A 25,136-nucleotide genomic window follows, 5' to 3' on the forward strand; every position below is an offset into this window, starting at 1 on the left:
TGTGGCTGTCTGAGGAAAGACCGTGACTGCAACCAAATCTTGTTGAGGTACATTCACAGCGTGAAAATGTTTATTAAGAATATATTTCTAATAATAAGAAGAACATTATATATAGAGCTACTGAAAAAGGGACACTGGTTTCTGCTGATATAAGCTTTTATTAATAACAGCATGTTTATAACTACACTGAAAAAAGTCATGAACAATTCCCCTCCAATGGCAGAACATTCACTCACAACCTGCGCCTTACTCGAGGCAATGTGACACCTGCAGCATTAGTAGGATAAAATTAAAAATGTATTTCAAAATAAAAAGTGAAAATGTAAAATAAGGGACAATCTTAACACAGCCCTAAATAAAAGAATATATTTCAAAACTAAATACTTAACAGAAATATTTATATCTTAATTAATATATGTGATATACACCAATAAATGACATAGTAATTCACATTCTAAGAATTAATCTTTCATATAAAAAGATTAGAACTAAAAGCGTGGTGATGGAATGACTGAAGACTTCGTAAGACAGACAGAACACTTTCAGCTCCATCTTGTATGTGCTCACTTTCACACTTACACAGCGTACTATTAATAAGGACATTAAAATATCCAACAAAGCACACTGGCATGACTCTGACGTTAATATCACCACCCACTGAAAGAAGCTGCAGATTCACAGATAGGCCGAAACGTACTAACCAAAATGAGCACAATCAAAGCCTAGAAATTAAATTTGATCATCAGTACAAGCTTTAGCACAAATGGGCCATTGTTGAGGGGATAGCGCAAGATATCAATGTGATAACTAAATTTTGTGTTGTGACTGGCAAAGCAGCCCAGCACAAACAGCCTGAATAAGACCAATTATATACATTCAAATGGCGAATGTGGAGAAGACTTCACAGACTGTACAGTCTGTAATGAAAAGCTTTAAAACTTACATTAAGTTCATTTTCAAATCCAGCCACGAGTCACAAGCCAGTGTACTCTTTGTGCTGGTCCCAAGTTGGACATGTGCCAAAAGGAATATAATGTGCAAACCACTGCATGTTAGAAGGCAAATGATTTGCTGTGGCAAGAAGTTTAAGGGAGAGAACCTTGTCCATATTCAACCGTTTCTAAAGCCTAAGCCTTTACAACTGTTAAGACAGGACAGTACAATCTCCTTTGTAACTGGCTGAATGAATCTCAGTAATAGTGACATATCTGCAGCCTGCTGCCTGGGTCGTTCTTTCCTGGGCTGAAGAATGGGTACACCGGCTCGTCAAAACATGTGTTAAACATGTAGAGTCTCTTCATTGTCACGGCATCATAGAAACTCAGGCGCCCGTTGTCATAGTCGAGGTAGACTCCAACACGAGGGGAGTTCCAGTAATCGGCAACCAGGATGCGCCCGTCCTCCCCGTTGGCATAGAGACGGTCCTGAAGACACAGACTCCAGTAGCCAGCAGAGGGCGTAAGGTTGACAAAGCCCTTCCTGTTGCTGCACTCTGTGGTGACGCCCAGGTACCACACTCCTTTGTCACGTACGTCCACTTCCCAGTAGTGCTGCCCACTGCTGTACATGGCCGTGGCCAGGATGCCACAGAAGCGCGTGAAGCGGGCGGGCAGATCGGGCTCCTGTATTCGGATTCTGCTCTCCTCCACTTTGGTGTCAAAGTCCGAGATCAACAGGTTTGGATGAGCTGTGTCGGGGTCCAGGGTGAGGTTTTGAGGCACTGGAGGAACAAAGGTAAAATACTGTCTGGGTCAAATAGAAGGGAACTTATTTTTATTCTTATGAAAAACTAAATCTTGCATCTAAAGCTGACAAAATGCAACTTATCTTCTTAATAAACTAAAGGTTCATGTAGCACTGCCAATATTCATTAGTTTAGTAATAGTGATTGTTCAGTTTAAGGTAAAGTATATTGCTGAATAATTAAACTTACTTGTATGTAGAACATGCATCATCTTCTTCCACATAATCAGCTGGAAGGGCCCTGAGAATTCTGAGAAGTCTGTCTGACAGTCCACTGGTTCAAAGGATTCAAATGGCTTGCCAGATATAGCTCTGCCAGAGAAAAATAAAATGAATGCCTTATATTGAGTCGAATAATATTTTCAGTTACATTAAAAAATAATGTAAATACTTACTCATTGTATGATTGAGACAGGCTCTGTGGGAAAAGGTAAAAGTGAGTTTAATATGTGCAAAAAATCTTCATTTGACCCATTCTTCAATATCAGTGGGGCACCTCAACAGGAGCAGTATATAGTTTATGACTAACCTCAAAACTGGTCTTTCCTCCAAGATGTGACTGGATATCTGTGATGGCTTTGGTCACCGCTGCGTGTTCTTCTTCTGCTGATTTCAAGTTTTCGTCGATTACAGCCATAGTAGCCACTTCCTCCGCATCAAGACTGTCCAGCAGTGAGTCCCTCTCATCCAACAAGAACTGAACTAAAGCCCCAACATCAGCTTCAATCTTGTCCTTCAGCCTCTCCTTCCTCCTCTGGACCAAGATAAAAAATATGTATTAAAAGCAGCAATAAAATAAAAGACATTTAAAGTATTCATAGCTAAATACATACCCTGACTTCATCTTTGGTGCGTTTGTCTGCACTTATCACATTAACATACTGAGTCTTATGCCAATTCAGCTCCAATAGTCTCAATTTTAACTCCATCTAAAGAAAAAAAATATCATTAATAAAAAGGAAGGTTCTAAAAAGGGAAATGTTTATTTACCTTCATCTCATTTGCAACTTCTGGCAGTGGCGCAACCTCATGATGCCTAAAGCAAACACACAAAATTACTCATAATGTCTAAACAAATACAAAAACAGTAAATCAGGCTAGCTTACAGTCCATTTCCTATTTTTCCCACTGCAATACTGACAGATATTTCTTTGCTTATTCACTCACAACCTTTAAGTCCATATTTCCCTTCTTTATAACAGTCCTTATCAAAGTCTTAAGCTTCCAAGGTCTGGTATGCAAGTCAAAATATGTGGAGCCATGTTATAAAACATAGCCAAGGCTGAGAAAGAGAAGTTGTCTTTTCCAAAAGCACAGCTGCTGAGTCATATGCCACACAATCACAACACTTAGTCCTAAAAGCTATGCACAGATTTCTGTTATTAAAAAAAAAAAAAAACAGAATTTACTAAACAAACCTGTGTGTTCTGGACTCCCTACAGACCACACAGATGGGCCTTTTATCAGTCTGACAGTATAGTTTCAGGTCCTCTCTGTGCTGACCACACTTCCCCTCCACATTGGGCGGTTTGGGAGATTTGGGAGCCGAACTCAGGCACTCCAGGTCGGCCAGTCTGTCCACCAGGTTCTGGACTGGGTAATTTTTGGTGAAGGTTCTCTTGTTAAAAACCTGGAAATGATTAGACCGTTAGATTTCCAAAGTAATACTAAGATGACAAGAGGATGATAAGGTTGTAGCTTAACTAACGCCACTGTCTTTCTTTGCCATGTGTACTATTGTTTATTTTACAGTAACGGTTTCCAGCTTTAAGATGGAAGGAAAGTATTGCCAAAACTTGTCACGCATTACATGCGTAGGAAGCGCACACTTGTAGCAGTTTGGTTAGCGATGTGTGGGAAATAAGAAAGGTGAAGCATATATGAATAAAAATAAGATTAGAGTAGAGCTGAAAGAAAGAAAAACAGTTCCCATAACAGGATGCTGAGACTGACCGATCGGCACTCTGGACACTGGTAACCGTAGTCGTCGCCATTTTCGTCCCAGTGCATACAAATGCAATAACGACAGAAATTATGTCCACACTTGAGGATGACGGGGTCTTTGAATAGATCCAGACAGATGGCACACGTCAGCTCCTTCCGCAGGTCGTCTCCTGCCCCTGCTGTCGCCATGTTTACACCTGAACACAGCGCTGATGCCCCGCAGGAAGTGAAGCCCAGCGCTCACCGGAAAAGTGCACGTCTGTGACGCGTGCGTGCGTGTCTGTGTGCACCAATCACCGAAATCCTGTTTCTCTCTCTTTCTTCTTCTGCAGTTGTCATAATAATAAAACTATGCAGCAAATTAATTATTCTGTAATTCTGTTATTTGCATATATTCATTTGTTTAGACTGTCGTTGCTTTTTAACTTCATATTATGAACAGCCCCAGATCACTCTTCTTTAAAGGCACACTGTGCAAATTTCCCCGTTGGAGAGTCCTCCACCCCAGTGAAGTCCATGCCTCGAGTACAAATTTATACACATCTTGACATATTCCTATTGACTATGTTTGACAACTATGTTTTCAGTTCTGTTTGTTTGTTATACACTATATAAATCAACAAGCCAAAACAACTTGCTGTACCAGTCAGCATCAATATTTATTTTAAATACATATACATAAAAACCCATTCATAAAAAGACACAGAGTGAATATCAAGTTTGATTGTGCTAAAATTGTTGTATACATACAGAATTGGCATGTGACGTATACATTACATTGCATAGCTTGAATTGGCATGTGAGGAGTGTGACTGGAAAAGTGCATTCAATGTCAGATATGGTGCTATTTCCAAATTTTACAGGGCAGGACAGTCACGCTCACAAACACACAGTTTTGCATAAGCACCCCTAACTCAGTCATAGCATAAGCCCAGCCTTGAAAAATATTGGAAACATATTACATAATAATGATGACAAACAACACCATATAAACCACATAGAGAAACACTGCAATGTTGGATATCCACAACTGACAGAGTTAACACATATAAAACAACATGTAACCAGTGGCAAGGACTTGTGTAGAGAATGTAGTATTTAATATATCTGAACCATCATAACATCCATTGTACTCTTGGTGCATGTTCCAAGCATAAATAAAGAAGGTTGCATTATTAGCCACAACATTTGTAATAAACTCCTGAGATGAACCTATTCCTATTATGTACTATAACAGTTTAGAATGTAAATACAAATATTTGTGCTGTATTTTCCTATTTCATGAATAAATAGAATGTGATGAAAAAAATTAAATAAAAGAACAGAAACCCAGCTGAAGTATGTAAACAAATAAAGTGAGTATCTTAAATGAGGTATACAAAAATAAAATGTACTTTTACATGAATTACCCACACAAAAACAAAGTCTCTCAGTAGTACACATTCCCAGTCATGAAAAAAAGGAAAAATTAACAAATAGAAATGGTAGCAGAAGTTCTGTAGCATACCCAGTTTGAATGTTGGTCCTAACCCTGCTTAAAATGGGAGTGTTGCTTCAGGTAGGGCATCTGGCATAGACATAGTTAAGAGAAAAAGCACAGGATACTGGCATGCAGATCATTTGCTGCATAACAATCATGAAGTTTAAAAACAGGCAAAAATAGATGTGGAATGTCAAAAATTATTTATATTGTGCAAAATGCGTATTGAATTTTGTCTTAATAAATAAAAAAATGTGACTTTTCACTCTGGCCTTTGTGGCATTAAATACTGTATGTGCAAACCCCTTGTTTTGTTTAGTTGTTTTGAGTTTGAGTTTAGTACTAGTACCAGGAACTCTAACAGAAAATACCACATAGTCAATTCAATAATGTTTTAAACAATGTGACTGAGGTGCAATTTTTCAGTTTCAATTTCAAACCACAAGGAACTTAAAATTGTGGCAATTCCCAAATAACAGACATACAGTACACACACCCATTAACACATATGAACACATTTTTTGGTGTTATGAAAGTTGTAAAAAAGAAGAAATACATTTTTTAATATATAAAAAACCCACATGCTGATTCTGTATTTTGAGTCCATTTGTCCATTTGAGCCTCTCTCAGACTTCAGAACTGTTGTGGCAGTCCTGCATCCTCACCACCAGCATTGGCTCTGTACTGACTGATCCTTTGACCACCTCCTGAACGCCCTCTCTCCACCCCTCTTTGCCATCTTTTTGTCTTGATCTTAGCACAAGTATAACTATGACAATTATTAAGATGGTTAGCAACATGCCTACTAAAGCTCCTACAACAGTTACTATGCCGTCTTCTTCTCCACGTGCGTTCAATTCACTTGTCTTTTGTCCTTCCTCGAGCAGTGTTTTGAACCCCACGGCTTGCCTCTTGGTACGATCCAGAGCGATGTGCATGATATTGGTGCCACGATTGTTTTCGGCGCCAATATCCTCAGCTACTTCTGGGATCTCGTCACCTACCGATCGTTTGGGCCGGTGGCTGAGGCCGTGTGATGGTAAGGCCAGATCAGTATCCGTGGAAACAAAAGAGTGGAACTCTATGCTGCGCTTTCCAATGCCTCTATTAGCGTTCTCCCTCGAACGCACAGTGTAGATGGTGTGGATGTACCACTCACGACCTGCAGCAACCTGGAGACAATAATTATACACAGAAAATGACAGTTACAAATATTATTAGTCATAATAAAAAGTGACAAGTACACGGGATGAATATTAGTTTAGCATTTTTGTTTGGCAGATGGTCTTTCTTGCATGATTATCCAGATCAATCAGATTTTTGAAATGGTTGAAATAGACACCAGATGAACCAAATCACAGTGGCATCTTTAAAAAAAAAATCTAATTAAATGAGGTAAATGAGCTAAAAATACCACTTACAATAATTTGATGATTAAAATTGTTACGTATATTATCAAGTTTAGCACACTTGTTTGATTGGTCCTCAACTCCACAACATAATTCATCGTCAATTATTATCCAAAAATCCCCACTCTCTTACCTGGAACATGGCAGTAGAGTCCAGTCTGAACCCATCAGATCCTGCCTGTCTGACCAAAGGTCGGGCAGAGGGGTCATCCACCGCCAGCACAGCGTTAAATGGAACATCCCCAAACACTGTCGCCTGTGTCTCCGGTTGAGCCTTGTCCTAAACACATAGAGGGTTTCATGATATTAATAATGTTATGGTTTAAGAATTATTAATGTAATTGTCGTGAACCCCCCCCTTCGGCCACAGGAGAGCTCACTCTGGTGGGGTAAAAGGATGAAGGTTTTGGCGTAAGCCCCACTAAAAGGGCTCCTGAATTCAGATGAAGATGTTCATGATGCTTTATTTTGCTAATTGAATAACTGTTAGAGTATTAGAGATTAAGAGTGTTTTGATTTAGATATTAGAAGTGCTTTTGTGGCCCATATTACCCTGAGTTACTTGTTTTGCTTTGATTTAATCTGATTAGTTTCCTTTATATTGATTTGCTTAATTCTTTCAATTAAATTTTTAAAGTTTAGGTTGTTTTGCAATAATTTCTGTAACCGTTATGTTTGTGTGCAGGAAAGACAAGGTCCTTCTGTTCTTTTGACAGTTGTCCTTTATTTGACACTGATGTACGAAACTTATATGTTCTGCTGTGTGCGAGGGGCCGGTATGCAAGGCGGTTGCGAAGCTTCCTGCTCCTTCGACGAAGCGAGGTGGCCGTTGCTTCACATCTGGCTGGAGGAGAGGCGTAGGGGGTTAGAATGGTGAAGATTGTGGTTTCTAAGAAAGTGTCGCCTGTACCTGAAAAAATGTGTGCTATCTGTGACGTACTGATCACTTTGCATGTACCTGGGTGAAGTTCTGTGACCTCATATAAATATTGAAAATTCCGCATAATAATTCAGATCCTGATTTTTGGTTGGCATTGGCCCTCCGGCTGTAATCGGCTAAAGAGGTCAGAATCTCTAATTTGGACTAGGCTGTGCTTTACAGCCTTCCTGGTCACAGGGTAATTTCTCCAAAAGGTACTTGCAAGGTGATTTGTCCTAATTATTTTTGTATGAGCTTTCTGTTAAAAATATAATAAAAAGCTGATGAAATAAGACAAAGACAACTCACTTGTTGGAATCTTTTGTTGAGTCTTTCCCTCAATTATTATATAAATATATATATATTCACTACGAGCGAGTCAAGTCATCCTAGGTGAGTTACATACAAAAATGCAATGTTTTTGATGCAAAGCTAAATTTGGTTAAAGGTTTTGAGGCACTGCTAAGGATAAATTAATATTTGCAATGTTTTGGTATAAAATTAAATCTGGTTAAATTCTTTGAGGCACTGTCAAAAATGTGTTTTGGGCAAATGTTGTCAGATAGAGTGTAGAGCATTTCATAGAGTGGTTTCTAAAGCTAAGTGAAGTTGTAAGTGGTCCCCAGGTGATACTTTAAGAGTTGTTAAAGTTACCTGTATGGTGTTTCTTAAAGTTAAGTATCCTTTTTGAGTGTAGTAAGATATTTACCTTGTGTTATCGAAGTTAAACGATAATTTTTTTGAGTGTAGTAAGATATTTGCCTTGTGTCATTGAAGAAATGATCCTTTTTGAGTGTAGTAAATGATATTTTTGAACATGCATTGTGTTTTAAAGCTATGTGATCTTTTTGAGAGTAGTCAAACTTATTTGCATTGTGTTTTTAAAGCTGAGTGATTTTCTGAGGGTCAATACAGTGATTAGAAAAGGAGTAGTGAGATCCAGGTGGTGTAATTCAGCCGCTGGGACTTTTAACAGTAATATTTACCCTTAATCTGTATCTGAGGACTTACCACAATCTTAAACCTGTACAGCAGTGATGGAGAGTCAGCGAGGCAGCCAAACTCAAACTTAGTGGGATTGTATTTTGGCACATATCCATCTGACCCAGTGCAGAGGAAGACCTTCTCAATACTGCAGAAGAAAGAGTCACCCAGATTCTGCACTGGGTCTACCATCACACGGCCGTAGATGGTATCACCTATGAAGTCAAATTCAAATAGGTCAAAGCAATTTAATAAAAGCTCAAACTTAAGGGTGTAAGTGACATTCACAATATTGATTAAGAAAATGTCAATTCAGTGAAGACGTTCTTGTTACTTACCCTCTGAAAAGGCAGCATCGCTCTCTTCTCCAAAGCCCATAGATCCATCTGACAACCACAAGTTCTTTTTGACAGCAGGAACATCTGAGTGTTTAGACTGAACTCCACGGCAACTGGATCGCTCACCTACAAAGAAAGACAAGGACTGCATTAGAAAGTGGCTATTTGGTGATTTTGCTATTTGGTAGCTATTTGATGATTTTATGTCAGTGTGTCTCAAACCGAATTAGTTGCCTAATTTAAAGTTTAAATTTATTCCACTTTTTTGTCCTCAATTTGATAATTTCCTGCTAGAATAGTCCTGTTATAGACTTGATTTAGATCTGGTGGGACTCGGAACGCCAAATCTGTTTATTGGTGGTATTTGGTTTGAAAAATTTGAGATGAACTTACTTGCTGAAAGCGAATATCCAGGTCAAAGGTCACTGGTTCTCTTGGACTACAAACAGGTGGGACAGTGTACTCCACATTTTGGGCTGTTGTGCATGGGATGAGCTTCACTGTGTATGTCCCAGAGTAATCTCGCACCTACACAAGTAAAGCATTCCATGACCAAACATGTTATGAATTTTTACAGTTTAAACCATTAAAAGCCACTTACAGCAAAGTCTGATGTGAAAGTCCACTGCTGCACTGGCTGGTTATAGGTGGGCTCGCTCCTCACCAGAGTCAGGTTAAAAGTGAGTCCAGGGTGGTCCACACTCATCACCATAGACGACACTTTATTAGCTGAGGAATAAAAAAATAGAATAATGAGCTCAAAGTATCATATAGAAGGTATACTTATCACAGATGTATCTTTTCTGGTGTAGGGTCTGTCACTCCTTGTCTTGTCATGGATATGTTATTCCTTTGCCTGTAATATTCCACAGTATGGCATTAAACTTATCAACATGCTTGTTTCCACAGATATATACATATATATATATATATATATATACACACATACATACATATATATACACACACACACATATATATATATATATATATATATATATATATATATATATATATATATATATATATATATATATATATATATATATATATATATATATATATATATATATATATATATATATATATATATATATACACACACACACACACACACACACACACACACAATATATATATATATATATATATATATATATTTATATTTTATTTATTTATTTATTTTTTTTTTAAATTTAATGCCATATTCTGGAACATTCCAGCAAAGCAATAACACCTTCATTGACAAAAGGTGGTAACAGGCCCTCCAGCAGTTCTATTGCAGTGCACCTTTAGGCATATACTGAAACAATACTAAAATGCAAACTTGATTTGAAGGACTTTTTTATTCTCTCACTCTCACCTGCTCTTTTGGTTCTTCCTGCAGAATGAGACTCCACAAACAGTCCCCTGAAGCGAGCCTTGGTCCTGAAGTTCACCACCAGACGGCCCTGCTCATTGATTCGCATGCTGCTGGGGTACAGAGCACCTGGGATACAACATTTATGATTTACAATTATAACTTATTATATATTTTGCAGCCAAGTCACTATCTTTCCAGTCAAAGATCACCAGTAATAAGAGTGATAGTTGTAGTCAAATCCAAGTCTGATGAGTGAGAATAGGGCTGCTCAGTTATGGCAGAAGCAACATTATTTGAATTCATGTACTAAAGAAGAATAGACTCATTATCATTTATTATTTATATTTTGTGAACCATGTATTAAGTAAGTGTAGATTAAAAAAAATATTTTGCAGAGTTTTGTAGAGCATTCAGAACAGAGTTTAAATGTTTTGTAACGATGTGTAAACAAGATTCACAGAGAAGAATAAGTAATATAATAATAGTGAAATGAGTATTGAGTATCCAGGTTGAGTCACAGAGCCCAATCCAAAAGTCCATGTTTGTCTGTGTGTGTGTGTGTGTGTGTGTGTGTGTGTATGTGGCCTTACCCTGTAGCTCAGCCTGTGGGGGGCTGCCGATGCCGTCCCTCCACAGAATGGCTGTGTCGTACACAAACGTGAGGCGCAGTTCAGACTGAAGGTCAAAGTGCTGCCAGCCCCCAGTGCCCACAGGAGAGTGGAACACATATGAGACATAGAGAGGGACACGCAGCGTCACATAGGACTGGACCAAGTTCAGCACCTGTCAGTGAACCACAACACAAGGAAATGACAATGTTTTATTACATTATTACATTACAATGTACAGGTAAGCATAGTATTAGAGCCATGGTAAAAGTGCACATGAAACTGGGATTATAGGCATTGTCTTTGAAAGTTTGTAGTGATGGTAGGCTGATGTGATATAACAGGCTGTAGAACAGATCAATGCAGTGCCTCCACAAGGTGCACAAGCTCCCACTCAGTCATCAAAGAGCAGTAGAAGTCTGTGAGAGTTACTTTTGAATTTTTGAACATCATTTACATCAGATGATTACAAATGACATGTATTAATATGAAGTGTTAAGAGTACAAGATGAGATGCTAGCACTGTAATTGTAGTGAATTTAAAATGATACATTTGGCTTAAGGCTGTGTTGCTCATGGTTATTTTGGATGTTGCTAATGGTGGAGATGGTGGTTGTTGACCAAAATGTGCAACTGATGTTAGCAATGTCTTTCTGTGTGTGTTAAAGCATGTAACACCCAGTACCAAGATGAATTTCTCCCATGGGAGACGCAATACAGGTATCATCTTAGAATCCCATGTACTGCCAACCCCCCTCCACTAGATGTCTCTCCTCACCCATGACTATAAGGCAATGCTTATCAAAGCTAGATTTTTTTGTCAGAAATGCTACTCTTTAAAACACTGACCACAGATATTCTTCTATTTTGCATTTTGCATTCAAATAGTGATACATAATTAATACATTGAGAGCTAGTACAAAGCAGATAACTATTTCAAAGCACAAATGGTTACTTATGAAGCTTGGCGTTCAAAGCTTTTTCTGTTTGATTCAATATCCAATAAAATAAACACAGACACATAAAAATATAAATGAAGACTTATAATAGTCTAATCTAATAACACTTGAGCAGCACACCAGGGACAGTGGCAGCCAAGAAGGCATGCAAGGCTTTTGTGCACAACTTTCTATTTTCACAAACAAAATTAAGAAATAGTCCTTATGTTAAAGGAAATAAATATGGCACATCACTGCATGATTCTATGGAACCATAAGTTAAAACCATACTTTGGAACATTCTCCATGGAGATAGTTTTATGCCATACTGTGTGGAATTTAATAGCCTAAGGAACTAACCCTAACATTTCCATAGAAGCAAGAAGGTGGAAGCTCCAGGCAATATCAGAGTTAGGTTTGTGGAGATGCAAGCCTGCTCATAGTAGGGACACATATTTTTAAGTGCAATAAAAACATCCAATATAAAAATCTAAATGCTTTTATTTTAGTCTGTTTTTGGTTACAAAGTTACACAGAGGGGGTTTATTATCAAATGTTTCAAAGATGTGGACAAGGTGACAAGTGTAAGTGAGAGTGAAACAATTTCCAGCTATGACTAAGACCAAGTAAGTCTATTTCTCTGGCTCCCTGTCTGTCTGTGAGATTCCATACACACGTTATAACTACATGCACACGCATAAATCAGCAGTCTTTCCAGCAATGAGCAGCACTGATCAAAGGCCGAGTGCACAAAAGAGCAGCAGGACATGAGCATGGGAGTAGGTCTCAGGCTGCCATGAAAACACTGCTAACAAATACAATTGCACCAGCCTCACACTGATGCAACAGCACATACAGCTGCTGCAGGGTACTGAGGACCTAATTGACAACCAGTGTCAAATAGTGACAGTAATGGTACATTGTTACAGTATAGAGTATAATCATTAGGGCGGTGGTACCATATGACAAAACAGACAATAATACGCTATATGCCAATTACAATACGCAGCGTCAACAGAATATACAGTACATCTGGAAATGGTAGGAATAGTGAGAAATATCCTAAAAACTGCAAACTTCAAAGAGGGAAACCTTGTCAAAACAACACTGATCATGTTGAACCAGGGCTATATGAAGTTACATTAGTACATTAGTTCATTCAAATGCACTTTAACTAGAAGTAATGATACGACAATTGATACTGCCAGATGGATCATACATACATCTAGTTTATTGCCATGGTTGCAACAATTTATCTAAATAATCCTAACTAACCTATTGAAATAATCATTGACCAAGAGCTGTAGGCCTTTAGTTTGTGAGTCGATTAATTGGTTGTTGGAGTCTTAGTCAACCAAAAATTGTATTTGTCCACTAATCATTTATATACAGTACTTTGTTTCTTAGTACTTTTTCTGTAAATTGTTTTTGCATGAACTCCTGTGCAGTTGTGTGAGTGCCACTTGTGTAACACTTAATAGTTTTGAGAGCTTATGTGGTGTCCCCTTTTTAGCTGACTAATTGATCAGCAAGACATGTCTTTAGTTGACCAAGAATTTCTTTAGACAACTTTGGCCTGACTTGATTGTTATCTGGACCATAAGCAGACTATAACACGCAAAGACAGCACTGTTAATTACAGTAACAACACTGCTAGTGAATGTGTGAAATTGCATAATCACAACATCAAAACTGGGACAAAACCCAGAACTAAACCTGTACAAGACTTGGACTAAAATGGGACCAAACAAAATCTACATTAGCACCCAAAATGATGGGAACACAGCATAAAAACACCAACAACAAAGGCTGGTAAACACACACTTGCAGTAAATGAGAGTGAAACAGAGGTAAACAGTCACAGAGCTGTTCTGTCTGTGAAACTATTTCCATCAAAGCACTACAAACTGACTGAATGTACACACACCGATCACACAGGTGCACAAGGAGAAAGTTAAAGAGATTCATGAACATGCAAAGTGTCGAGAGGTCCCAGACACCTATATTATTTCTGGTCATAACATATGGTTGAGCAGCTGTCAAATATGCTGCCACATTTATATGAAAATCAGAATCCACATTAACCTTTCAGTAGCTGCAGTGGCTGTCTGTTTCATCTGACCATGAGCTTGCCTTTGCTCTACTTTACTGAGCCTTTTGATCGGTTATTTAACATCTGACTATGGCAGGTCTAATCCAGCCCTCTATCTGTCATAATGTGGTTTACAGTCCTTATGTTCACCAATTTGTATTACTTTTAACACAAACTATTAATAAAAATTGCTACCTAATAAGAATGTAAAAAATAATTTGAATACCACAATATAAAAGTCTTACAATAAAAGTGACAGTTGTAGTACCATTTTGACCTGCATCAATGCAGTTCTCATGTAGGAATTATTGTTATTAACACTTTTTAGTGTTAGTAAATGTAGGGCTGTAACAATATCCAAATCTTGGTATGGTATTTTCATGATACACATCTCACGATACAATATTTATTGAGATAATTTGTGGAGGCTAACAAAATGGTGTATATGTGACTTTTTCCTTTTTAAATGCCTTGCTAAGCGTTTGGTTCTGTCATAATCCAAAGAACTAAAATTTGAAAGTACTTAAGAACAGTTATTCCTTCATGTAGTCTGCACTGAAACAGAGCAAGGAATCATGGTCTATCTAGTTTCCTCTGTTTTTTATAGCTATTGCTGCACCATAACTATTCATTTAAACAAAGAGACTTGTATTTCACTATATTGTGATGGCCCACGATATTACTGAGAGATTTTTGACGACACAATGTCACAACATTTGATCGCTGTTACATCCCTACCCAAATGGTCATAGGCAGAACTTTTCACTGCAGATTCAACATAGTAAATATCATAGTTTTTACAATAGCTACTGTACTATGAGCTTTGGTTATTGTAACATCTCTTGTTATTATTTCCTACCCAGCAACAGTGATGAGAAGAGACTGGCGTTCTGTCCTTCTGTCAGTCAATAATAAAACAAACCACAGTAAACAGCGACCCTTAAACAAGCTTACTGACCTGTCCATCTGTGCCTATGGTGCCCCCGCAGTCCGTGAGCAGCTCAGACATGTGGTAGTAGCTGCTGAACTCCCACAGACAGGCCTCCAGGTTCAGGTTCTTATAGAAACGCAGGGTGCTGTTACCCCGCAGTGCGCTGCTGTACTGGTAGGGGGCAGCGTCTCCCATGCTCTCAGTGCTGCGGGTCAGGGTGCTGATGAAGCCGTGGCCTGTGCTGACTTCATTGTAGTCGAGCAGGTTGGAGCAGCGGTGATTCCCCACACGAGTCCCGTCCGGAGAGAGGGTCAGATCGAAGTTCATGAGGGGCCGAGTGGAGATGACCGGAAGCATCCCTGTAGAGACACAAACAATGTACTCTGGATTCAACAGACCAAGGTGATGTACTATACAAAGTCATTCTCTGTAACGTGTTTAAACTTTAAACCAAGATCAAGGGTTGAGTTCACTTAACAAACGGACATTCGGAGGAGTCCATCATTTATACAGGTCACAATTCTAAGGTTAAATTAAACTGACAAAATGCAGAGGTTGTGACACATTTAGGGCAAACTAGAGTACTAATAACACAAGTATAGTGCTTTTCATTGCACTCCAAGACTCTTGGCAGTTGAGGCAGACAAAAACACACACACACACAAAAAAAAACACATTCTCACACACGCACACAAACGGCACAAAGTTCAACATCTGTTCTGTCAGGACAAATGAATGATTTTATGATATTATTCCCTCGCACAGGTGCACTACTTGTTATCTCTTAAACAGCCTGAGTACGGATTTGTTTAGACTCCCAGTGGGGCAACAGAAAACAACAAAATATATATGTTTTTTAGGAATCTTTTAAAGGAACAAAGCGCTGCATGAATTTTTCAATTGATCTTTCTTATTGCTGTTAGTTTGTGATGCATAACTTCTGACAAATGAGGTTTCCTACTGGCAGTAATTATAAATACAAAGACAGAATATGTTAAGACTATTTTAAACAAAAGACTGAAGTGTTGTATAAAAACAGTCTCTGGTACAGCTCATGTGATAGTGAGGAGCCGACCAGGAGGAGATGAGACAGCAGCAGCACACATTAAAAATCAAGAAGCGAATGTTAAGTAGCACTGTGCTGGAGGCTTTACAGCAGGCCTCCATACAACACTGTACCATCTACATTCTGCCCCACTCGCATTGCTCGGGGTCCCCCAGTCCTGAATATTACACACCTGAACAGAGGTGCTGAGGAGAAAAGGGGTGCATTCACTGTCTTACATTGCTGAGGAAATACTAGCTCTAATTCCACTGTGTACTTTGATTACTGTTTTCAGCAATATTGAATAGTATTATTTTAAACAAATACTACATTTTTTTGCATATTGTACTGAATTTCAATAACGTTGCAATAATACTATTTTTAATTTTTGAAATATTATTTGGCTGCTGATTACTTTTTTTTTTTTTTACCCAGCTTTACAGTTAATCTATATATTGATAATATTTTCAGAAGACTATTGAGCATGAGCAATCCTCATTAAATTTTGCAATACTATCTTGGGAGTAAAATATCACTTATTGTCTCTAATATTGAAACAGTTTATTTTGATCAGTAAAGTTACTTAGAGAAAAAGTAAAAGCATAATTTTATATACCTTGTGCAAACCACCACAGTCTCCTTTATTAACAGAAAACACTAAATTTAATATAACTGTGATATAAAATTCAAATCAGGACTCATGTTGCATTATGGGTAACTGTGTATATAACATCACAGCGATGCCATGTACTCACCGTCGATGTGAGGCATGGTGACAGTGACTTTGATGAGGTTGGGGTGTTTGGGGTCATCTGCGCCAGTGTAGCGGAGTTTAGCTGAAAACGGTTCTGCTCCCACTGTCCCCATCTTCCGAGGCTGACACATGCCTTTGAATGACAGAGCAGACAGGCAAAAGGACATCATGTACCAAGCACTGGATCAGAGAAAAGCTAGCTATCAAAACCTGTCTAAAAGTGCCGAGTGTAATGCAAAAGTTTGGAAAAGGTTAAGAACACAGTATACTTTTATCCATTATTATTTCGGTCACCTCTTGATCCTTTTTTCAAGGATTTGGGACTGAACTATAAAATATGCAGTTCAATATTTAATATGCAGTTCAATATTTTATATTTTGTACATCGCAATATTGACCTAAAGTGGCTTGATAATAGAAACAGGTATATTGACTTCCTATTCAAAACCGCATGAACAGTAGCTTAGCTTTAAGTATGTACTGTTATTGTATTAAAAAAAATGTCTCTGTAGCTTTTTCCAACTCATTCCATTTTTTTTTTTTTTTTTTAAATAATTGAAGATAACTACAGAGCAGTGGGTGGAGATAAGTGAGAGGTGAGACTAATTTTCTGAGCACTCAGCCTCAAATGCAGGACAAAGCAGAATTCCTCAAACATGCATGAATCAGTTTAAATACAATTTCAGTAAAATGTAGAGGAGCACCACCGTATGTTATGTATACTACATGGTTAAAAAGTACATTTATACTATGTCCCGTTTAAGACTTTCAGAACAAAGTTGAGTTTTCTAGTTGTGCCTATTTATTATACGGGCTGTGTGAAATGAGAATATAAGAGTATTTACCTGTGATGCTTTTTACAATTTTACAAAATGGGATCTGCACATAAAGAAGTCTTCTGGACCTCTAGTTTTGATATTTTTTTCTTTTTTACTCAATAGTGCGCATGGTGTTATTAAATCTCATAGAATGGTAAGTTCACAGCAATAGTAGACCATTTCTTGAGGAGAATTGGACCCAAAATTGCTTTTAGCTGTACAGCCTCACTTTTTCAAAAGACTGAGATTTGGTTCCCTTGAGTAGAAATGTAACAATAATACTTTAACTGAACAACTTATTTTTCTACTTTATCCTTTACCCACTTCACTTATATAAAAGTAATCATTCAAAAAGAGACTGGTTCCAACTCACTGAGCTGAACGGACTGAAAGTGTATCTGTCTATTGATTGGTCAAAAGAGAAAATAATAAGACATATTTCCATTAGTAAGGTTTTTATAGGCGGGTTTCTATAGTAGTACTGACATATTTAACATTTAATGACAAGTATAATAATATATATAACATAATAATGATTTATTTATCCTTATCAAAACATGGAAAAATTCAGATGGATATCCGGGCTTATTCAGATCACGCTCATTGAGATGAATATTTTAATCCAAGTGATTTTGACACATTTAGATTATTCAAGTGTATGTTTGAAGTTGCCAGTATTTGCAATTTCCATTTCATTTCCAGGTGGAACGGAGTGTTTTCTGTTTGAGAGAAGAACTCAGCCTAAATATGCAGGATTTGTCTGTTAAACATGTGTGAATGAAACAAAACACAACTCCAAGTATGTTTTGGATGAGGAAACAACATTATAACATAGATCAAAAACAGTCATTGGATTACCTTCCTCGTGGCTTATAGTGGCAATGGGACTGCTGAGCTCCAGGCCCTCGTCCCCATTGGAGTTGACAGCACGGGCTGCACACTGGACTCTCGATCCGGCCTGGAAGTAGATGGAGTCCAGGGTGATCATTTTGGAAGAGGTGAAGAAGGTGTCGAAGTCCACCTCTCTCATGGGACTAGTGACGCCGTCTGACCCAGTGGGGGCGCTCACGAGCCATCGGTACCGGGTGAGTGTGTTGTTGATGTGTTCACTGACGCAGATAGAGCCAGTCTTGTCGTAGTCTGAGTATTTAGTGTCACAGGCCTAAAGGGGGACAAACAGAAGGGACAGAGAGAGAGGGAGAGTTAGAGAATGGTGCATAAGAAAAGAGCACTATTTTTACAGCTATATAAAAGGACTGCAGTATAATAAAAGAATGTGAGTGAATTATACAATAACTAGATGGTAATATTTTTGATTTAGATTAAAAAATTTCAGTCCAAGAAATACCATCTGGATAAAATAAGTAACCATTCATATTACGTAATTACTCTGTTATGTTACTTTTCCATATTTTTTAACTTATACTGATGAGACGCTGCCAAATACAAGTTTATTATATTAGTTATTGCAATCCAGTTACTGAGTTTATTGATATTACCATGATAATTAATCTGCAGTATATGGTGTGTGCATCTTCCAAAAGAACAATAAAATAGAAGTATTAAAGTTACACCATGTAACTTTTCTAGTGGAGGGTCCATTCACTAATTGTCTCCATGAAAATGTTATTGCTTTGCCTGGAATGTGCCAGAATATGGTATTAGACTTGGCAATTTCCCTAAAAATAAGCATGTGATGCCATCAAGCTGAGTTACAGGTAAGATCTATGGAGAGGTGACCCAAAGTATTTCTGAACAATAAAACCAACTTTAATTGAATGAATGCATGATAGATATGTTTAATGGCATACTGTGGAATATTCCAGACAAAGCAATAACACAAGAGACAAGTAGATGGCGAACCTTAACAAATTACCCAATGCACTTTAAAAAAAAAAAAAGGGCGTTTCATGTAAAAAAAACAAACAAAAAAAAGTTGCGATACAATGCAAGACAAGAGAGCCAAGTTTATTCTACTTACTTGCACAATTTGGATTAATGCCATTACTTTACCTACGGACCCTAAGGACGATTATGTTTAAGAAGGACATATTTTAACCTCTAATATAGCATTTAGATTTAAAATTATTTCTCCATGTTTTTGGCTGAATGGGCAACGTGAGAAGTGTTCTTTATTATGAACCTGTTGGCTGGGTGCTTTCAAGTGCACCTCTCCACTCGCCGTTTTAACAAGACTACTTCATTTTGTCTCCGCAGGGAACCTCCTACGCAGCTGACCAAAACACAAGCACACACTCTGCGGAGGGAAGGAGTCAGTGCCCACAGCTGTCACCTGAGAAGAGAAGGGCTTAACGCAGCATGGAAGCCCATTTAAGTATTGAACCTAGCCTTTAGCCTCTCTCCTGGGTGTTAGTGCATGACAACCGTGCTCTAATAAAGAGTGTTATGTGTCTTTAAGGACGAAGCGCTGAGAATGCCTGTAGGACAAGTTCACAGTTTATAGAGGCAGGTTAACATGTCTGCAAAAATATATATACGTCTGACTGAAAACAGGATTAATATGCACAACTACGGAATGACAAGGTGGTAATATATACTGGGAACTATTGATTATTATTTTATATTATGGTATTAAATCTTAAAGAGCCTATATTACGCTAAATTGACTCTTTAAATCATGTTATAATGTTGTTACCTCCTCAAGACATACCTGAAGTTGTGTTTTGTTTCATCCACATGTTTTACTAGTCTGTCTATATCTCCAAAGCTAAAAATGCTCTTTAAGTAGTAGTTTTCATGTTAGGTGCCTTCTATCTACCTTTTATCTTTTGGTCAGTTGAAGTTGGCAATTCTAGAGCTGAAATGATCCAAATAATTCTTGTGAAGGTGTATGAGTTTAAAACCACAGTGGAGCACTTCCTGTATTATCACATGACATCACATGGTGGAACAGAGTGTTTACTGTCTGAGAGAAGATCTCAAAACACAATTATAGGTATGTTTGTACAGTTGTTTGTTTCCTATACAACTATACAAAGTTGTATAGGAAACAACTTTGCAAACTGTAACATAAATCAGAAAATAGCATAAAATGGACCCTATAAAAAGAATGAACCAAACCAAAAAATAAATAAAAATACACCTCTGCACAATAAAGTAAAGGAGGAAATTATGTTATTAAACACTGATATGTTTCCATGCACACCAAAACATTGATCATTATCTGATTTCTGGAGTTATTACATTATTGAAATGCCATGTTATCAGTTGCATCTGATGTGAGTAATTTGATTTATTCTGATTGTTCATACCTTCACAGGGAAAATGAGGAAAAATAATGTGGCAAAGACAAAATTATAATTGAGGTATTTTAAAATGTATTGTACTTTGTGTTCTAAATACAATGGTTACTCCACTAATTACTCTACTGATTAACTGACGTGTTTTTGATTATCAGATTTGTTTTGTGCATGCAAACACACACCCAAAATAAGATCTCTATTATCGGGACTATTTAAATTCTCAATTTTTATTCATTGTTTACATATGAAGTGATTTGCATATTAATTAGGCGTACAGTGTTTTGTGTATGCCAAATGCCCTTTCTGAGACCTCCAATTATCTTGTCTGGGGTCTCGCATAAGGAGGAAAATAGCTTTTGACTCCCTGTGGATAAACTACTTGTATGAAAATAATACATTTTAGTTTCATAACAGCAAAACAACAGCTAAGGATATGGGAACAAAAAGCCAGAAAAAGGTTACATGTTACAAAACAGCTTGAGTGAGTGTTTTGTGACTAATAATGCCGATTGCCTCTTCAGTAAGGTGACTGTGTGCACCTGTGTAAAATGGCTCAGATTTTATTCTTATATAGAAAATAATAGAATCCTGGAATTTCTGGATTAGAAATTGCAAGTGTCTCCACATCACGACTGGATGATATCACAGTTGGTACCGTAGGACTAGTTGACGAGGGTGACAGTGTACAACTCCAAATGTCAACTTTACGATTTCCTATCACAAAAGTTATGCCTCTGTCCTCTAAAACCCGTGGCACTGCGGCACTAGTCTTTGTGAGATATTTTAGTGTGTGGACCAAGTTGGTGGAGTGCCAAACTAAAGCCTCCAGAGCAGCATCAGCAGACAGACCAGCGACTAGGCAGTAAAACGGCAGGTGTGACAGCCACGAGAGGACATGAAGCTGACCAGATGCAAATAGGATCTGAGAGCTTTACAGTTTGACTCACTCTAAGACAGCACTAAATCAGAAAAAAACATGCAAGATTTGACCTTTAAAAACTATATACTGATAACAATAACAGTCTGACGCGGATACCAGGCTAAATTAAGTCACTTTTGTATTTAGTTACTTTTATTTATAGGAGTAACCTTTCGAGTGGAGAGTCACCTCCTTGTTTGTCTCCATTTGAATTTTTCCTACGGGATCAATAAAATATCTATTTATTTACCTATGTTATTGCTTTGCCTGGAATGTTCCACAGAATTGCACTGACTGATCCATCTTGCATTTGTACAATTCCAATGACCAGACAAACATGCATTCTTACTTTGAGTACAGCCACCTCTCCATAGATCTGACCTGTAAGTTAGTTTGTTGGTGTCACCTGCTTATGTCCATCCTGATAGATAAGTACAGTAACTCTGGAACTTTCTAGACAGTAGCAGTAGAATGAGCAGTAACAGTAGTGGTGGTAGTAGCAGATGTAGCAGTGTTAGTAGTTTGATGGTGCAGAACTCACAGTAACACAGACAACAGGGTATCCAGCTGGTGGATGCAGCTTATTCTGTGTCCTCTCAGCATCATCATATTGAAGCAGTGACACGACATGAGGCAGGGACGGAAACGTGACGTCTGCCATGCTGTTTGTCTCCTCAATGTACACGATCGCTTTGGTCACCTGAGGGATGGAGTCAAACGTCATCATAATAAATAAGACAACAAAAAGGATGACAACTAGCAACAATTTACAGTAATACTTTTTCAAAAGTTTTAAACTGAAATGTATTTCAATGAAAACATTAAATACACAGAGAAACATTGGTTTACATGGCGCTCAAGGACCACATGAGTAGCTTCCATTAAAATAAAGAATATAGTATAGTGTCTTGAATAGTTCTGCTTTGATCACAGATACTACTATATACATGGCAAGTTTTTCATTTAGTTAAACTTTTTTTTTTTTACCTTCACAGTCTGTTTACAACTGCCTTTATTCTTCACATTTGCTCTTGGTCTTACAGTTTTCCTAAGGTTATCTATTATTTATGTCAAATGTTTTTATCCCTCTTTGGCAGTGGTAAAGTGCTGCTGTTGTCTGGTCTAGGACACTCCTATAAACCAGATCCCAGCTCTCAGAGGACCTGACCTCGATAAATATGGGTTGATAAAACCATACAAAACTTTTCCTATCACTTCACAGTGGTGTCAGCGGCAGGTATACTTTTCAGTTATGAGGGAATTCTCACTGGAAACAGCCACACACTTTGCAGTGGTGTTTCAGAATTTTCTAGTTGCAGCTCTGCTAGACACTATGCAAGGGTGTTTATTTATTTGGGTACTAAAAATACACATTATTTCGATAAATAAATGTGATACATTGCAAATGAGATAAGTTGAGTCAAGAGCAATACATTCTTGGTACCCTGTTGTTAAACTTAGATTTTTTTAAAATTTGACTTTTATCAGAGAGATACATTCTATCAAGTGAGAGTAGACCTCATTTTTATGCCTAGGAAATATATATAGTATAGTACTAGCAGTAGTGGAAGTAGCCTAGTAAAAGCAGTAATATTAATAGCAAAATTATTTTATTTTGAAAGCCCATCAATTTCTTGAAATAATACTACCATTATACATAACTCAATGGGCACAAAACAAATACTAATTTGAAAATGAAATACAATATATACCATTTTGAGATAAAACATGTAGTGAAACAAAAAAGCGTTCTAAGTATACAGCTCTTGGAAGAAGAAATCAGAGTATGAGTATGCTTTTTCAGTACCTTTTTAAACAATGTATGTATTGTTTCATCTAATCTGTATTGTTTACTTGTTTACTTGTTCTTTAATTGTTGTTTAATTGTTTACTTGTTTTTTAATTTTAAAAAAGTAGCTAAACCTTAGTAAATAAATGAAATAATACATTCTGAATTATAAATAACTTATGAAACATATTTTGATATGTATGCATACAAAGTCCTGGCTGTAATTTCACTGTACAATTGTATTTATTTGTATATTGATATCTGACCTGAGTTTCGGCCACCATGTTGTCATCTGGCTTCAGGTGTAGAGTGAAGGCCTCCCTCATCTCCCTCACTCCGTCAAAGAGGACCTCCACCTCCACCACATGCTCCGTCTCACCCTGTTTGAACTCCACGTCTGAACACGCAAGACGCACACACAAGCCAAACTGTTTTAAATGTAAATCCAGCCAACACAAGGCCGCCTCGCAAAGCTCATTTGAATTTGTGATAAGTCCGATGACTTTTTGAGTCATCTTTCTCGAAATGAGGGGAGACTTTGATAAAAATGTAAAGCTGCACCACTTATTAGAGTCTGTATTTTATTGGTCCAGGTGAATACACAGTTTGCTAAAAGCTTTCATGGGTTTCTTTTTACAAACTGCCAAAGGTGCAATAGCTCCATTATATTCTTTTGCATTAGAAATATGCCTTGGCCCGAGAAAATATCAAACCAAATGAGAATTTCAAGGCTGTGTGATTTAAAATTTGCACTGTCTGAACGGTGGATAGGCACATAACATTTGAATATATGCTTATAAATATTTCAAGCCATGATTAAGCAAAGAAAGGTGCTTAAAGTGGCAGCAAGACTGGTTTTTACCATGCTGACAAAGCGTTGGGAAAAGTTGAAATTCAATTAAAATCTGCAAGAGTCTCTGATGGACTATATTGAGAAAATTACCTTTTACCCATTTGGGGATGAAATTGGCAATCAATGTCTTGTCCCAAATACATTCTTTCTCTCATCATTAACTTTAAGAATTTCATTAATATAAAACTATATGAAGCACTCAGCTTTACCTATGAGGCGTGCCAAAGCTGCAGGAGAGATTTCTTTGTACAGTAAACAATGGATCCTGCTGAGCTGCAGACCACAGGTGATGTTCTTTAAAAGTCCAAACATTTATTATTTACGTACATGTTTTTTTATGCATTTATTATAAGATACCAGCTGTGAGTCAGACATAAGCAATACATAAATGTATCAAAATAAGACATTGTCATAGAGTAGTGCTTCTCAAACAGTGGTACCTGTTTTGCTGATTATATACAGGAGAGTCTTGGGTCGTTATTCTTCTTTGGAAATGTGAACTGTTGTATTCATCCATTCTTATTACATAACACATGCAATTAAAACTATACCCAAAATGATACTGTATAATCATCCCTCAGTGTAGAAAGACCTTGGTTTGTTTTGATTTAGACATAATTAAAACACGTATCCAATACAGTGAAATAAGCATTTTATATAGGTGATTGTGAGTTATCGCTAATTAAAATATAAATAGCATCTCATGAAATACATCATGAACTACATAATCAGATGTTAGAGACCTCCATTTGCTGGTTTATGCTCAATGGAATCCAAGTGTTTGAAAAGGCAGCACTTGCTATGAAGTTGGAACAGATTCTTCAATAGTTTAAATTGGTCTTAGTGTACAATCCAGTGCCCCGTAGCGCATGCTGCTTTCTACAGCTCTGATCTTTCTGAAAGTAGTGTATTGTAGTGTTAAAGTGACCCATAGAAGTATGTCATG

General features: G+C 37.5%; 2 protein-coding genes across 2 annotated transcripts in view; both read right to left on the bottom strand.

Annotated features, from left to right (window-relative positions):
- Positions 1–138: 138 nt before the first annotated feature.
- On the bottom strand, positions 139–3,919 carry trim47 (tripartite motif containing 47). Its single transcript, XM_020922989.2, has 8 exons — positions 3,697–3,919; positions 3,162–3,373; positions 2,734–2,779; positions 2,577–2,672; positions 2,273–2,497; positions 2,139–2,161; positions 1,934–2,055; positions 139–1,720 (listed from the first exon to the last, which is right to left on the bottom strand). The coding sequence occupies exons 1-8, from the start codon at positions 3,874–3,876 to the stop codon at positions 1,191–1,193; spliced, it is 1,434 nt and encodes a 477-aa protein (XP_020778648.1). The 5' UTR covers positions 3,877–3,919; the 3' UTR covers positions 139–1,190.
- Positions 3,920–4,496: 577 nt separating this feature from the next.
- Positions 4,497–25,136, bottom strand: part of frem2a (FRAS1 related extracellular matrix 2a) — a 114,227-nt gene continuing 93,587 nt past the window's right edge. Inside the window, 14 exon segments of the mRNA XM_020923059.2 lie at positions 4,497–6,339; positions 6,710–6,856; positions 8,507–8,694; positions 8,818–8,886; positions 8,889–8,943; positions 9,211–9,345; positions 9,419–9,546; positions 10,181–10,306; positions 10,771–10,963; positions 14,777–15,108; positions 16,550–16,681; positions 18,225–18,528; positions 22,090–22,248; positions 23,604–23,734. Coding sequence (XP_020778718.2) covers positions 5,794–6,339; positions 6,710–6,856; positions 8,507–8,694; positions 8,818–8,886; positions 8,889–8,943; positions 9,211–9,345; positions 9,419–9,546; positions 10,181–10,306; positions 10,771–10,963; positions 14,777–15,108; positions 16,550–16,681; positions 18,225–18,528; positions 22,090–22,248; positions 23,604–23,734 — 2,645 coding nt within the window. The 3' untranslated portion in view covers positions 4,497–5,793.

Source organism: Boleophthalmus pectinirostris, unplaced genomic scaffold (genome assembly GCF_026225935.1).
Source record: "Boleophthalmus pectinirostris isolate CB_2022bp ecotype Guang Dong unplaced genomic scaffold, ASM2622593v1 HiC_scaffold_12, whole genome shotgun sequence".
NCBI lineage: Eukaryota > Metazoa > Chordata > Actinopteri > Gobiiformes > Gobiidae > Boleophthalmus > Boleophthalmus pectinirostris.

What these genes read in the sequence shown, in the direction of transcription:
- trim47 (XM_020922989.2), bottom strand. Translation starts at nt 3,876, where the DNA reads ATGGCGACAGCAGGGGCAGGAGACGACCTGCGGAAGGAGCTGACGTGT. An exon ending in AGTGTCCAGAGTGCCGATCG is followed by an intron (nt 3,374 to 3,696) that starts GTCAGTCTCAGC and finishes AATCATTTCCAG; the next exon opens with GTTTTTAACAAGAGAACCTT. An exon ending in AGGGAGTCCAGAACACACAG is followed by an intron (nt 2,780 to 3,161) that starts GTTTGTTTAGTA and finishes TGTTTGCTTTAG; the next exon opens with GCATCATGAGGTTGCGCCAC.